This window comes from Vipera berus (genome assembly GCF_964194415.1).
Source record: "Vipera berus genome assembly, chromosome: 9".
Lineage (NCBI taxonomy): Eukaryota > Metazoa > Chordata > Lepidosauria > Squamata > Viperidae > Vipera > Vipera berus.
Window position 1 is genome coordinate 232,671 of NC_138212.1, and position 14,866 is coordinate 247,536.

At 55.6% G+C, this 14,866-nt stretch overlaps 1 protein-coding gene across 1 annotated transcript; it reads left to right on the forward strand.

Moving 5' to 3' along the window:
* The first annotated feature begins 1,758 nt into the window (after positions 1–1,758).
* Positions 1,759–14,189, forward strand: PRX (periaxin). The gene is made up of 5 exons (XM_081335396.1): positions 1,759–2,208; positions 6,314–6,454; positions 6,937–7,096; positions 7,337–7,530; positions 8,430–14,189. The coding sequence occupies exons 2-5, from the start codon at positions 6,428–6,430 to the stop codon at positions 13,290–13,292; spliced, it is 5,244 nt and encodes a 1,747-aa protein (XP_081191522.1). The 5' UTR covers positions 1,759–2,208; positions 6,314–6,427; the 3' UTR covers positions 13,293–14,189.
* Positions 14,190–14,866: the final 677 nt, after the last annotated feature.

The window sequence follows — 14,866 nt, forward strand, 5'->3', positions numbered from 1 at the left end:
AGCCCCACCTCCCCAGGTGTATTTCCCCCCTCCCTTCCCGAGCGTGACTCGCACCGCCTCGCCGCTCGACGGGCCTTCTGTGGCGGAGGGAGGGTCGGAGTGGCGTCTCGGTCGCAACGTGTCTCTGGGCGGGGCTGCCTCGGACCCGGCTCGACGCCGCCCAGGCCCTGCCAAGGCCCCGCCGCGGCCGCCTTGGACGCCCACGGGATGGAGGGTCGGCCAGAGCCGCCCCCTTCCTGCTGGACCGCGCCCGGAGCGCCTCAGCCAGACATGCGGCTGAGCTTTGCGGAGCGGAGCGCACGAACCGGCTCGGGTAAGTCCGAAGGGGCCGGCTCTTCGCGGCTTGCCCTTTTCCCCAACCGGCGAGTCCTCTCCGGACAGACCGGGGCGACTCGCTGGACAGAACGACGCTGTCCTTGTGCGAAGGGGAGGGAAGCTTCGACGTCCTTCGGCCCCTTCCAAGCCTGGGTCGCTGGACGCGGCGGAGCTCAGAAGAGGAGGGGCGCGCGGAGTTGGACTCTCGCTGGGCAGGTGGACGTCGGAGATCTGCTGGCCGGGGGAGCCGCCTGGGGCGAGGCTCAACTCGCCGGCTTTTTCCGAGCCTCCGCGCTCTTCCCGATCCGGCCACAGGAGACGGCGCGCCGTCAGCTTTCTCCCGGTTGACCCGGCAGCCCCTTCCCCTCGGATTCGACCAGGAGCTTCTTGGGCTGCCCGGCGGCCCAGGAAAAGCCAGTGCCGAGGGGGGAGGGGGCCGAGGGACCTTGCCGAGCCTGGCCCAACCCTATTTGGAGGGCCTAGCTTTTTTTCCTTCCAAACTTGCAAAATGTCCCGAGCCGCTGGTTCCCGGGTCAGGCGCCAGGCAGCTTCTTCAACCTTTGATTGATACTTCCCTTTTCCCATCTTTTACTTAATTCGGGGCAGCAGTTCTGGTCTGCAGTATCCAAAGGAGCACCATAGGTCAGCCAAGGTTCGTGGCTCTGTACGGTGGCCTGGTATTGGTAGATATCGTTGTGGGTGGCCAGTAGGCTTTTTGCAAGGGAGATGTGGTGGCCTCAGAGCCGCCCTCCCAGTGTCCCTCCTGCTCTTTAAAAGAAAGCAAACTGGGGGTGGCTCTTCTGGCTGGAGTGACTGTTTCAGGACACATGACAACAGCTGGTATGGTCAAGCCTGCTCCTCCTGGCTTGGAAAGCTGGCTGGACTGCCCCAGGCTTTGTCCCCTGGCCGTGCTCACCTGTAGGCACCTGGGCTCTGCTTCTCCAATCTCGCAAAAGCTGCTTCTCAAATTGCTAAAGGGTCCAGGTGGCTTGGGACAACCCACACAAGAAGAGCCCCCTTCGCAGAGATGGCAGCTTCTTCAGAAACCAGGCAGCAGCTTCTAGCTGACTGCAAATGGGCTTTTCCTGTTTGATTGGATCTGAACTCTGGAACCCAAGGAAAGCTCCTTGGCTCGTCTTCCTGTATTTAACACCGGAAGCGAGAATTGGTGCTCCAACTCAGGAAGGGAGTCGGTTCCTTTCCTGAGAGCTGCTGAGACCTGAGGGAAGCCCACTTTGCAGTCTGGTTTGGAGGGAAGTAAAAGGAGAGGATAAAGGGAGGGGCCTCAAAGGGAGGGTCTTTTGGAAAGAGAGGGGAGCAGAGCCCAGAAGCTGCAGACAGGCCGAGGGAAACGGGAAGGCGGGCACAGGGCTCTTGGGGGATGACCAGAACCAAGATAAAGGGGGACAGACCAAGAGGGGCATGAGGGCTGCCACTGGTCCTTGCAATCGGCTTTGAGGGGCCCAGGTGCTTTTGGTGGTCATCCTTGGAGTCCAGCATGGGAGATGGGAAGGCCTCATTCCTCCCAGCTCTGGGCCTGACCTGCAGGAGAATGGCTCAGACCAGTCTTCCCACTTTCCGCTGCTGGGCCTGTCATTGGAAGCCATCCCTGAAGCCTGAGGGCCGTGTAGTTTCACAGCTCAGCCTAAAAGGGCCGACTCTCCCTTCTTACCCAGCTCCAACCTTTGCCCTTGCTCAGGCTGTCTCTCTCCAGTCCCTGCTCCTCCAGCCTGCTTTTTCGGGAAGGAGAAGAGGATTCTCAAAACAGGACCGTCTTAACCTGCTAAGGAGAGAGGAAGAGGAAGGAGCAGGTCACTGATTTGAGGGCATCTGGCTGGAAGTGTTTATCAGGATCCGGACCCAGAATTAGCCCAGGATGCTGGGGTGAGGCAGGTGGGTGACCCAAAGGAGAAAGTTCTCTTTTTTACTTCATGTTTGTTCCCCTTGACCTCTCAGGTGTCTCTGATTTTACCATTTTGTTCTGCTGTTTCCACAGCTCAAAAGTCCTGCTCAGACACCCCCACCCCACCCCACCCCCATGTGTTCTGGACTAACTCTCCTGTGATCTCCCCTCAGCTCAACTTGACTGGGTTTGTGACCTGCTTTCCCAGAGCCAGGGCTTGGCTGCTCTCAAGGTGAACAAAGCAGGGGTGGGCAGGCCGATGTCCAGCGCAAGTGCACAACAGGCACAGCGGTCTAGCAAGGCCAGTCTCCTTGAGGCACCTGCGTCTGAACTGGCATCTGGGCTGCCCATCTGAGGGAAGGAGGCTGAGTCATTTTCCTGGGACCTTTTTGCTGGGTGGAACTGCAGCCTCGGCTGCTATTTTGCCCCTCCTGAGATGTGCTGAGACTACAGAATGCCTGACATTTTCCCCAACCTTCTAGCAGCTCAGCTGTGAGCAGAGGGGGGAGGGACCCGAACAAGCCCCCGATTCTCTTGTTCCCGAGTGGGAGCAGCTCTCTCTGCTCTCTGCCTCTTCCATTTACATTAGGGGAGTTCCTGAAGCCGCGTCAGGGTCTTCCTCCGGCTGGCTCAGGGACTGCGGAGTTCTTCACCGGACTCAGCCTGACACCTCACTAGGTTCACTTTTAATTTGCTGCCCATGCTTGGGGAAGCTGGGTGGGGGATGGATCTTGGCTTTCAGCTCGGGCCTGTCAGCTCCAGCCAGTGTAAGGGACTTAACTGTGCTGTTGCCAGAGGCGATTTGGACTCCTGCCAAGAGAGGCCTCGATCACTGTGTCCCAGTTTCCGAAGCCCTCACCTCCAGGGGTTCCCACCAGGCCTGGCTGAGCCTTGCTGCTTTCTGGGCTCCATGGAAGGCCTGGCCCAACTGGATGAGGCACTCAAACACTCCAGCTTCTGCTTCGCCTTTTGGTGGTCCGCTGCCTCTGGATAGGCATCCCTGGCAGGGCTTGGAACACTTCCACGAACTGTTCCAAGCCCTGCCAGGGATGCCTATCCAGAGGCAGCGGACCAAAGACCCTCTGGGCTGTACGTTACCTCCTTTCCTCTCTTGCCATGAGCCCCCTTCGTTCTCCCAGGCTGGTCCTCTGAGTTGCCCTAGTGGACAGGCTGCACAGGTGAGCAGAGACAGGTAACAGCCCAGCAGCCTTGACCCCTCTGGTTGGTCAAAGGAGGGGGGCTGCCATGCTCACGCCTGGGACCTGCTCCTGCTCAGTGGCCACTGTGGGGAGGAGCCTTTGGGGACTCTGAAGAGGTGTGGAGGAATTCTCCTTGGAATGCTGGCAATGCCAGAGGCCTGGCTGGGACTCAGCGCCCCTTTGTCTTCTCAGGCAGGGAATGCCTGGCACGGAGCCCTGACCTTTTGGGGAATGGAGTGGCGTGGGCCCCCAACATCCAGCGTGGGAATGAAATGCCCTGCACGACCAGCACCATGGCTTCCACCAGGGCTGGGCTGAAAGCCAGGAAAGGAACTGCTGCTGCTGCTGCTGCCTGTGTGTGTAGGGGGTTATCTCAAAAGCATATGGGGCAGGATCTGGCTCTCTTTCCCAGAGGCTGCAAGGGAGGTGGTGGCCTTCCCATGGGCTTCCCCTGCCCAGATGAAAGGCATAACAAGCAGTGCACCAAGCTGCCACTAAATTAAAACATAACTGAGAATTGTTGTTATTAGTATTTGTATACTTCCCAATGTCTCTGGATGGTACACAAACTTAAATAATAACAAAAACAAGAGTAACTAAAATAAGCACCCAAGGTGTGGTGTAAATAAGGCAGAGTCATTGCAAAATTCTGTCCAATAAATTGAATAGTTTGCACAAGAAATAGCAATAGCATTTAGACTTATATACTGCCTTACAGAGCTTTATAGCACTCTCTGGGTAGTTAACAGTGTCTGCATTATTTGCCCCCAATAATCTGGGTCCTCATTTTACCACCCTCAGAAGGATGGAAGGTTGAGTCAATCTTTTTTTTATTAAAAAGTTTTATAAAAATTACAATATAAACCCCAAAACCGACCCACCCTAAACCCCCCCTCTCCCTCCCCCACTTCCCAGAGCTGAGTACAGGGTTACAAATATAATAATCATAATCTAACATTAACCAACTATATAAATAACCAAGTCCATAATGCGCTTTAACTCCCCTTTAACATAAATATAAACAAATTAAAAGTAAACATAATAATAAAAACATAAACAAATTAATATCCTAATTATTAAACAATACAATATCCAAGTTGTTAAACAATACTAATACTAAAAATAATAATATCATATAATTAAAACTAATAAAAATTCCACTATAATAAACTATTAATAATAATACTTTAAAATTTACTCATAGGCTAAATGGAACTTTTTAGTCCCATATTTATTCTGAATATAATCTATCCATCTTCTCCAGACCGAAATGTATCTTTCTTGTGAATGATCCTTCAAATAAGCAGAAATCTTAGCCATTTCTGCTAAATTTGACACTTTAAGCATCCATTCTTCTATAGTAGGCAAGCAATCCTTCTTTCAATAATGCCCTACCAATAACCTTGCAGCTGTTATCAAATTCAACATCAAGTTAATTTCTTTAGTATCACAATCTATAATAACACCCAATAAAAATAATTGTGGAGTAAACTTTATCTTTCTCTTGAAAATCTTTTGAATGTTCCACCAAATCTTAATCCAAAAAGCTTTTATATTTCTACAAGTCCACCAGATATGAAAATAAGTAGCATCCAAACTGCCACATCTCCAACATTTGGGCTGTAAATTAGGATACATACAAGACAACTTTTTAGGATCCAGATGCCATCTATAAAACATTTTATAAAAATTTTCTCTTAAGGTTGAGTCAATCTTGAGCCCTGTCAGGATCGAACTCCAGGCTGTGGGCAGAGTTTCCCTGCAAGGAAGGTGCCATTTCACCCTTTCTGCTGTCAATGACTCCAAAGGAGCTCGGAGACGGCCAGGTCCCTTGTGCCCCTCCCTGCCTTTGCTGCTGCGCTAAAGCCCCTCACCGTTTTGACTTACTCAGCCCTTTTGGAAAGCTGATACAGGGGTGGATTCCTGCCGGATACTGGGCAAATGGGGCCTGCCATCTCCCCAATGATGCCCCCCTTGCTTTAAATCTGCCTCTCAGAAATCCTCTTCCCCCACCCCCCACCCTGCCTGCTTCCCTCCTTCTCCCACCTGGGCAGGAATTCTGTTGCTGGGCAGATACTTTTGGATTCCTTCTAAGCAAAAGAATCTTGGGACGGTTTGCTCTGCCTGCCCACCTGTCCAGAACCGGAACAGAATGAGACTACACTGGGGGGGGGGCAGAAGCATACCAAGGAAAGGCTGAGTTCACACTGGCTGGATTCAGCCGGGGGGGGGGGCAATCCTACCAGCGGCAGTTGGGCATTGTGACTCTGAAAGTGGCCAATGCCTCCGGTCTCCTCCCCCCCCCTTGTTAATGGGAGCTAGAGCTGAACTTTCTGGAGGGGTAGAAAGAATCACAGCAGCCTGCCTTTCCTTGGCTTTCAGCTTCCTTGCCGCTGGCTCTACTGGAGACAAGGGAAGCTCCTCCATCTCTGGGCTTTGGGTGCTCTTCTGAAGCCTGAGACACTTTCCTCCTCCTGGAAAAAGGGGTAGCTTGGGGGGGGGAAGTGCCATGCCAAGGCTGGACCACAAGGAGGGCTTGTGGGTGCCTGCAGGAGGGTGATGAGCCTACTCCATGACAACCCAGGGAGGGGAAGGTTTTAGCCCCCCCAGCAATCATGCCTTTGCTCCCTGTTCCTAGTGGGGGGGTCAGCTGCAGTGCTGGGCCCATTCTGAAGGGCCTAGGGTGGGAGGAAGAGGGGGAGGGGTAGAGGATTCTTTCCAAGGGGTCTCTGGCGAAGGAGGTGGAGCGATTCTTGAAGCTCAAGAATCATTGTTTCAGCTGAGGGCAGGGGAGATGTTAGGGGTGTCTCAGCACCGTCAGGGAACGTGGCTGGTGCTCCCACCTCTGCAGCCTGCAGAATCTCTACCCGGGTTGAGATTCTCCATTCCCTTCCAGGACTACAAAGAGAAGCTTCATGTGGTACTGAAGGGGTCCTCCTGAGAAAAGGCACAAACCAGGGAGGAGGTCCTGAATTGGAGGGGCACATCCTTCTGCTGCCCACCCCCCAGGATGACAGCACAATTCATTGCAATGGAGGTGAGCATGGTGGAAGGCTGAAGAGCTTCAATGGCTACAGGGACTCTGAATGGGGGGGCCCTCTCATATCGCCTTGCCTTGAAAGCTAGGGAGATCCCCGGCTCAGCTGAGCAAGTGAAGTCAAGCTGGGGGGGGGCAGGGTCCCCTCTTCACCTGATGGTCCCCTGCAGGACCACACTGAGCAGGTGTACCTGGCAGAAGAGGTAAGCCAGCTTTGGCATCTGCCTCCTGATGCAAATACAGCTTTGCAAGTGTCATCAAACAGGTGCCCCCTTTGCACATGCTTCCTTAAGCTGCCCTCTGCTTTCTCCAGGCCTACCGTTCCTTGCGGTCGTCCTGTTTGACAAGCAGCCTTGTAAAAAGAGTCTCCCAGAACAGCCAGTTTTTATCAGGTGGCAAATTGAGTAGAGTGACACCCCCCTTCCCATCCCAGGAAGCCAGAGGATGAAAGAATGGATGGATGGATTCTTCTTTCTTTGCAGAAGACCATCGAGGCCTCTGAGCTGCTGGAGATGGTGGTGGAGACTGAGGCTGGAGCCGGAGCCAGGGGGCTGAGCGTGGCCGGTGGAGGGAAGGAAGGCCTTTTCGTGAAGGACGTGCTCAAGGACTCCCCAGCTGCGCGAGTGCTGAGCCTCCAGGAAGGTGAGCGATCCAGAAGAGCCCAACTCGGGTGAGCAGAGACTGGCAGCAGGGCTGGAAGGACAAGATGGGAGCACTGCCTTGTGTGACTGCTCAGGCCTTTCTGCTTTCGTGCCTTCAAAGGCTGTACTCGCGGGAGAGCGGGTGCCGTGCCCTGGACGGCTGCCTGGTGGCCAGAGATCTTGGGAACCAGCCTGCCGCGATGCCCTTAACATCCTCCTTCACCCATCTTGCCACTTGCAGGGGATCAGCTCCTGAGTGCCAGAGTTTACTTTGACAACATAAAGTACGAAGATGCCCTGCAGATCCTCAAGTGTGCTGAACCGTACAAAATCTCCTTCTGCCTGAAGCGGGTGGTTCCCAGCACAGACGTCTCCCGCAAGCCTGGAGCCACTGTCTTTGAAGTGAGAGGCCCCAAAGCCAAGATGGCCAAGCTGGTAGGTGACTCTGGCAGTCCTGGGTGTGTTTTACCTCCAGGAACCCAGACTTTGCTTTCCTCTGCACGGCAGCCACCCAGGGAGGGTGAGGCGACAGCCCCAGACCAAGGCTGAGCACAAGAGGAGATCCATCGACCGTCCTCAAAGTCCGCCTCTTTCTCAGCACAAGTTCAGAGGAGAAACAGGGAAGTAGTTTTTGTTGGGCTTCTCTTGGCTGATAAAAAGAACTGGGAATCTCCCAGGCAGTCATCTGAGGAGGGGGATTGCTAATAAGTAAGCTTTCTGCAGGACGACTAAAAATCCGTTAAAGGGCAATTCCAGCAGTGGATGCATCTAAAATGCAAGCTGCATTTATAATGGAATCCAGATTCAATCCTGCTGCTTTTTTCTCTCACTTGTACTGTGCACCACTCAAGACAGGAGGAGCGGCTCCATCTGCCCCCTTACGGAGTGGATCTAAATCAGAATCGGCTTTCTCAGGTCGCTCTGCAGGCGCTCCTGGTGGGTTTCCGGAGGGCGATGAGACCGATCTGCTCAGCTCGAAGCAGGATCTTTGCTCATTTCCTTTCCCAACAGCCTGCAAGTTTCTGTTTGCTTCCCAACCTTCCTGCTTCCTACAGAAAGATTGGTTGGGCCCTCGTCCCTCTCCTGCTTTGTCCTTGGAGTCCCCCTTCATTTTAAGCAAGGCTGAGAGGGCCTAAAAGGGGGTTGATGCTGACTTTCCCTGGCTTGAGAAAACGGAGGCAGGAACCCCCCGCCCCTCCCTGTCAGTCGTAAAGGAGAACCCCTTAGATGCAGGAGTTCTGCCAGAGGCTGCAGAGTTCAGTGCAGGAGAAGCGTCCTCGGGCCTCTCGGCCGGGGAGGCTCACTGACCCCTTCCTTGCCTCTTCTCTCCTCAGAACATCCAGAGCCTCTCCTCCCTGAAAAGGAAGAAGAGGAGGAGGAGGAGGAGGATGGTGTCACAGAGCTTGCAGGAGACGGAGGCATACCTGGCAGTCGGGAAGCTGGAGGGCCCCCCGGTTGATGTGGAATTCTCCTTCCCCAAGTTCTTCAAGCTGCGCAAGGCCAGGAGTGCTGGAGAGGTGGCCGTGGCTGAACCAGGTCCAGACACTTCAAGGAAGTTGTCCTCCCTGGAGACAAAGCAACACAGACTGAAATTCCCCCGCCTAAAGGTCAAGGAAGCGGCTGCGGCCGAGGCCCACCTTGCCATGGGCCTGCCCAACGTTGGCCTGGAATTGAAGAAGGCAGGGAGGGGAGGAGGAGGAGAGGGGAAGATGTTCCGATTCATCATCCCTTTTTCCAAAACAAAGAAGCCCAAGGAAGAAGCCGGGCCAAAAATGGAAGTGGGATTCCAAGCCCCACAAGTTGAATTTGCTCTCCCTCTGCCTAAAATGGGGGCTGAGGAGGAGTCGCTCGAGCCTGGCCCCAAAGGCGAGAGCCTCGTGGTCTTGGAGTCTCGGGCTGGGTGGCCCAAAGTGGAGGCTGCCCTGCCCAAAGGAAGTGCCAGTGCGCTGGAGACCCACCCAAGCCTTCTCCAAACGGGGCTGAAGCTCCCTGCAGCTGAAGTGGCAGCTCCCAAGGTGGACGTAGACTTGGCCCTGCCCAGGTTGGAGTGTGCTGCCCAAGAGGCTGCCCCTAAAAGAGAGGGGCTCAGGATCAAAGTCCCCACGTTTGGGGTCTCTGCTGACGAAGCAGAACTGAAGCTGCCCTTGGTGAAGGTTCCTGCCCTGGAAATGGCCCTGGGAGAAAGTCGGGAAAAAGTTTTGGAGGAGCAGCTCAGACCAGGAGGGGGGGCAGCGCCTTCTCTGGGCACGGTGACTGCTGGTGTGGATCTAGAGCTCTCCTTTCCCAAGGGGAAGACAGGAGTTGAAAGCCCTGAAATCCCGGGGAGACTCCCCTTGGCCAACCTACCCCAGCTGGGCTCCAAAGCCCAAGGAGGAGGAGCAGGCAAGCTGCCCCAGGTGGAAGTCAGCGTGGGGAAACCAGAGAGCCCCAAGGCAGACAAGACGAAGGGCTCTGTAATTCAGCTGCCTGGCCTGGAGATTTCCCTGAGGGAGCAGCCTTTGGAGAGCCAGGAGGCAGCTGGAGCAGCCGGCGGTAGTCAGGCGAGGCTCCCTGAGGTGAGGGTGCCGTCTCTTGACATCTCTGCTCCCAAAGTCCAGGATATGCATCTGTGCAAGGCAATGGGGGAAGCAGCTGCCGCTTCTGGAAGGGCAAAACCCAAAGGGGCTGCCGAAGGGGCTGGATTTAAGTTTCAAATGCCTCAAATATCCCTCCCAAAATTTGATTTCCCTGTCAAGGCAGCCCCCTCCCCGCCTCCAGTCCAGGTCAAAATGCCGAAGCTGGAAGGAGACCTGGGAACAAAAGTCAGCCTCCCCAAAGTGGATGTTTCCTTGCCGGCAATGAAAGTGCCAGGTGTGCAACTTCCTAAGGTGCCAAAGCAAGAAGTGGGCATCTCTGCAGTTGAGAAGCCAAAGGTTGAGAAGACCGTTCCTCCAACCCCACTGAGTGTTCCACCTGCAACTCTGCCTGCGCTGGACATTGAGCTGCCGAGCGTTGGGGTGGAGCTGGGTTTGGTGCAGCGTGAAAGAGAAGTTTCTGAGCAGGGACCTAAAGCCCAGGTCACCCTAGGGACCCTAAGCAGAGAACTGGAGGTAGAAATCAGCCTTCCAAAGTGTGCGGCGAGCAGGCCTGGGATGGAGCCAGGGATGGAGAGCATCGAAGGGCCACCCCTCGCTGGGATGGTAGCCCAATTCCCTAAGGTGGGCCTTGGCTTTGAGGAGCAGCCGGTGGACGCCGAAGGGCCAAAGGCTGAGCTAGAAGGAGCCAAGGTGAAGCTGCCCACTGTGGAGATCTCATCAGTACGTCTCCCAGAGACGACGGCCGAGAGTCAGGCCAAGGCGAAACTATCCCGCTTTGCCCTGTCCAAATTCAGCATTTCTGGCCCCAAAGTCTGGAGCAAAACGAGTCCAGAGGTTGCGGTGTCTGGAGTGGAGGGCACAGAAGCTGCCGACCTGGGTTCAAAGCTGAAATTGCCAAAGTTTGGGATTTCTTTCCCCAAATCAAAATGGGAAGCAGAGGCAGAGGATGCCAAATTAGGCCTTAAGATGGAAAGGCCCAAGGAAAGGCTTGGCAAAACTACGGACAGCAGAATGAGGTTGCCCACAGTGGAGATGGATATTGGCCACCCCCAAGGCATGGAAGGATGGTATGATGGAGACGGGGAGGGAAGCTCTCCTGAACTTCTTGGGGTCAAGTTTAAAGGGCCAAAAATCTCACTACTGAGCTTTGGGGGCAAAGGCAAGGAGGAAGAGTGGGGTGCCCTAGAGAGTGGGGAGCTAAAGCTGCAAGTAAGCAAGGAGGGCTCGGCAGGGCAGCCGGACCCCAGGATGCTGGAGGACGCCAAGGCTGCTTCCAAGTTCAGGATAGCTTCTTTGGGCCTCGTGAGAAGAGAAGTAGAGGCCAAAGCCAAGAAGGTCCCTGAGAGTCCGAAGGAGAAGCCCAAAGGCCCATTTGGGAAGATGCCCCAGCTGAAGCTTCCCACTCTGACGGCCCAAGGGGAGAGAAAGAAATTCCACCTTTCAGCTCCAGAAATAGATGGGAAAGTCCTCCCCCAGGTAGAGTTGCCAAAGCTTGCCCCCAGAGCCAAGGCAGGTTCGATCCCAGAGCCGGAGAGTCCTGGTTTCGAGGTTCAGGTGCCATCAGTGGAGATTGCTGTGCCTACTACCAAAGCCGAAGGAGCGGCAACTGTGGAGAAGCCAGCAGGAGGTGCACCAAAGGCTGAGATCCAGCAGCAGGAGGGAGGGCTCACGATGCCCGGAGCGCCTTCCATCCAGGTGTCTGCTCCCACACTAGAGCTAGGCATTGGTTTGTCCACAGCTGGTAGAGAAGAAGGCGCTCTCCAGGCAGCCCCTGGCACAGGGGCCAAGATCAAGCTGCCAAAGGTGGAGCTGGCAAAACTCGGGAAGGACGAGGCGGGCGGGACAGAGGCGGCCATGCAGCTGCTGGGGAAGGATGGAGAGAAAGACCTAGAGGTGGTGACTGAAGCCTCTGCCCTGGGCACCAAGGTACGGCTGCCCAAAGTGGACATTTCCTTCCCCAAGGCCCGGCTGCCGGAGGTGGAGCTGCCTCCAGTGAAGGGGGATCTTGGCCCAGAAGGGACAGAAGCAAAGTTCAAGATACCTTCAATGGGGCTGCCAAAACTCAGCACCCCAAAAGTGAAGGCTCCGGAGCTAGAGCTTGATGTGGGTTTGGACGGGGCAGGGATGACCCCCAAGGACACAGTAGGCGCTCCTTCAGCAAAGTGGCCCAAATTTGGAGGCTCAGTGGGAGAAGGGCAGGGTGAAGAGGATTTGCCCTGGGTCCCCCAAGTGGAGTTGAAGCCTCCCAAAATCAGAGGAAGCACAGAGGCCTGGGGCTTTGAAACAGGGGTGAAAGAGGACCTTGGCAAGCTGGAAAGAGAAACTGGGATGGGAACCGAGGAGAGCAGATTCAGGCTGAAACTCCCGTCCCTTGGAGTGTCCAAGCCAGAGGCTGAGTTGAGCCTGGATACCCATCCTCTCTGCCCCCCTGCCAAGGAGGCAGCGCCTGCCTTCAGGATGCCCCAGATTGCTTTGCCCGATGTCAGCTTCTCTGGGGATCAGGAGTGGGGAGAGGAGGCCAAGGTGGCAGGGGCAACAAACCTGGAGGGGGGGCTGGAGATGCTGAAGATGCCCAAAATAGCTATCACTGCATGTGGGGTAGCAGGTACCAAGGAGGGCACAGAGACTGCTCCAAGCCAGAGGGGTGTGGGTGGCGGAGAGCCGGAGGGGAAGAAATTGGTTTTTAAGGTCCCTGGCTTGGAAATTTCTGCTCCAAGTCTCAAAACTTACGCTGAGTATGAGGTGGGGGTCCCCCACACCAGGCAGAGGGGATCCCTGGATCTGGAAGGGAAGCAGACAGACCGCCACTCAGATGCAGGGAAGCGACTCAAGGTGAGGATCCCCAAGTTTGGCCTCTTCTTGCCCAGGGTGGGGCCGGAGGCTCCTGAGGGCCTTGTGGGGCAGGAGATGGAAGCGCAGGGGGGGCTCTTGGCCCTGGGGAGGTCTGAGGAGGAGGAGGAGGGGTCTGAGGAGAGCCAGGCCAAGGCCGTCAAACTCAAACTGAGGGCCCCCTTCGGGCTCTCCCTTTCCAGGCCCAAGGGGGCCACTGAACTCAACGGGGGAGCTGAGGTGGCTTCCTCCAAAGTGAGGGTGCCCAAGCTGGGCCTTTCCAAGGCCGAGGGAGCCGCCCAGCTCCAGGGAGAGAGGGCAGAGGGGCTGCTCCAGGGTGGGGCGAGCAAGTTGGGGAAGATCCCGCTGCCCCAGGTGGAGCTCCTGTCCCCCTCTAAGGGGGCTGAGAGCGACCCAGAGCTGAGCCTCAAACTGGTGAAGGCAGACGAGGCCAAGGAGGAAGCCCACAGCGGTGTCACCATTTCTGCGGCCCTCAAGGCTGCCAAATTCAAGCCCCCCAGGATCGCGCTCCCTGGCTTCAAGAAGCGCAATGGGGACTTGGCCCCCAAGGCCGTAACTGCACCCAGGCCCCAAGCAGAAACCACCACCAAAGGGGAGCCGTCCGGAAAGTTCAGCTTTCCAAAACTGGCATTAAGCTCCAGATCCCAAGAGGTCTCCAAGCACCCGCAGGACGAGGCGGGGGGCAACTTCAGGCTGCTGGCTGTGTCTTTCTCTGCAGAGAGTGGCCCTGGGGGGGAGGGGAGGAAGCTTTCAGAAAAGGGGGCTCTCTGAATCAGGTGCCCCCCCTTCTGGCTCACCGTGTAAAGTCCAGCACTAACCGTGAGGGAACAGGCCTTGGCAGGGGGAGGGGCGGGGTGGCTGGCTGGCATATGCGTAGAGCCACCTAACTGATGGGCTTCCTTTTTTAACTGCCCCTCCCCCTCCTCCTTTGCAGCAGGGGCAGATTGTAGGGAAGGGAACCCCGGCTGTGCCTCGAAAGAGGGAGCCAGTCCAGAAAGGGATGCGGACCGGGCAAGCCTCTGCCTCCCGGCACTGATTGCAATTGGGCCAAAGGAGTTACCTGCTTCTTTCCATTAGAAGACGGGGCCCTCCCTACCCCAGCTCCTTGGATAGCACTAATTCTGTGACTTTAGAATGGGGGGTGGGTGGCTGGAAGTTTTGAGTGGGGAAGCAGCTGGGGCTGTTCCACAGGTGTTCTGTTTGCAAAAGGGAGCACCAGGGCAGATGGCAGCAGTTGGAATAGGGCAGGCCTCACGCTGATGTTGCAAACAAGGGGACACCCCTCATCTGGGGGGCTGGTGGGAGACGGGCCTGCGGGAGGAGGATGCTGAGACCGCAGGGACAAAAGGGCTACCCAGGGGAGGCTGCTTCCACTGCCTTCACTTGGTACCCCCCCCTTCGTGGTCTTCTTGTCCATAGCCCTCCTGTGGCACCAAGGGGGGCACTGGGCCTGGGAAATTGTAAGGAGTAAGGGCAATTTAGGGGGGGCGCTCCCTCTTCTCAGATGGGGCAAAATTATTCCATGTGCTCTGAATGTACAGAAACCTTTTATTCTAATGTTTAACCAAAGTGGCCTTTTTTAAAAACCTAAAAGATCTGGTAACTGCTTTTTTCCTAGATTATGACTATCTCAGATAGCCTGTTCTACAGCTGCTGCTTGTTTTCTACCCTGCGTTTGAATAAAAAATAATCTGTGAACTAATTCCATTACTTTTTGCGTCACGCTTCATCTTTGGGCTACCCATCGATGCACCACTTGTGTCCAGCTCTGCACAGAACCAGTCCAGCAGTTAACCCAGGCAAGGACTCAGTCCTACCTGCAACTCTTCTTCCCCCCCCTTCCTCTTCCCTTTCGTGCCACTTTCAAGGTGGGACTTCACAAATTCAGTGCCATGCCAGCATCCAGAAATCCTGGCTGGCTCTTCCCGTGCACCGGTCACCTGCTGCTGGGGACCTGAAGTGAGCAAATTCCTGTGCTCAAAGTGCCATTTCCACCTAAGCAGCAGGAACCAGGTCCCACTCCATCTGGGATGTCAGGAGGGCATCTCTGCCGGGGCGTTCTTGGAGAAGGAAGCCAACATTTGGATAAGCACCTGCATTAATAAATCGGTCTTCACAGTGTCCCAAGACTGATGCCTTTCAGCAAGCTGGCTTTGCTACCATCAGGCCAAATGAAGCTTCTTTACTGGGGCTTCTCTTCTCCTGGTGAGGGGCCAGCAAACTCTGGTTCGCAGGTGTGTTTGGAATTGGCCTGGGCGGCAAGAATGTAACGACAAGGGGGCTTTCCAGCCCCTCCAGGGTGGTGGGTGCTGCTTTTGGAGGACCGCTGTAGAGCAAACGGGTCC

What these genes read in the sequence shown, in the direction of transcription:
- PRX (XM_081335396.1), top strand. Translation starts at nt 6,428, where the DNA reads ATGACAGCACAATTCATTGCAATGGAG. An exon ending in CACAATTCATTGCAATGGAG is followed by an intron (nt 6,455 to 6,936) that starts GTGAGCATGGTG and finishes CTTTCTTTGCAG; the next exon opens with AAGACCATCGAGGCCTCTGA. An exon ending in AGTGCTGAGCCTCCAGGAAG is followed by an intron (nt 7,097 to 7,336) that starts GTGAGCGATCCA and finishes TGCCACTTGCAG; the next exon opens with GGGATCAGCTCCTGAGTGCC.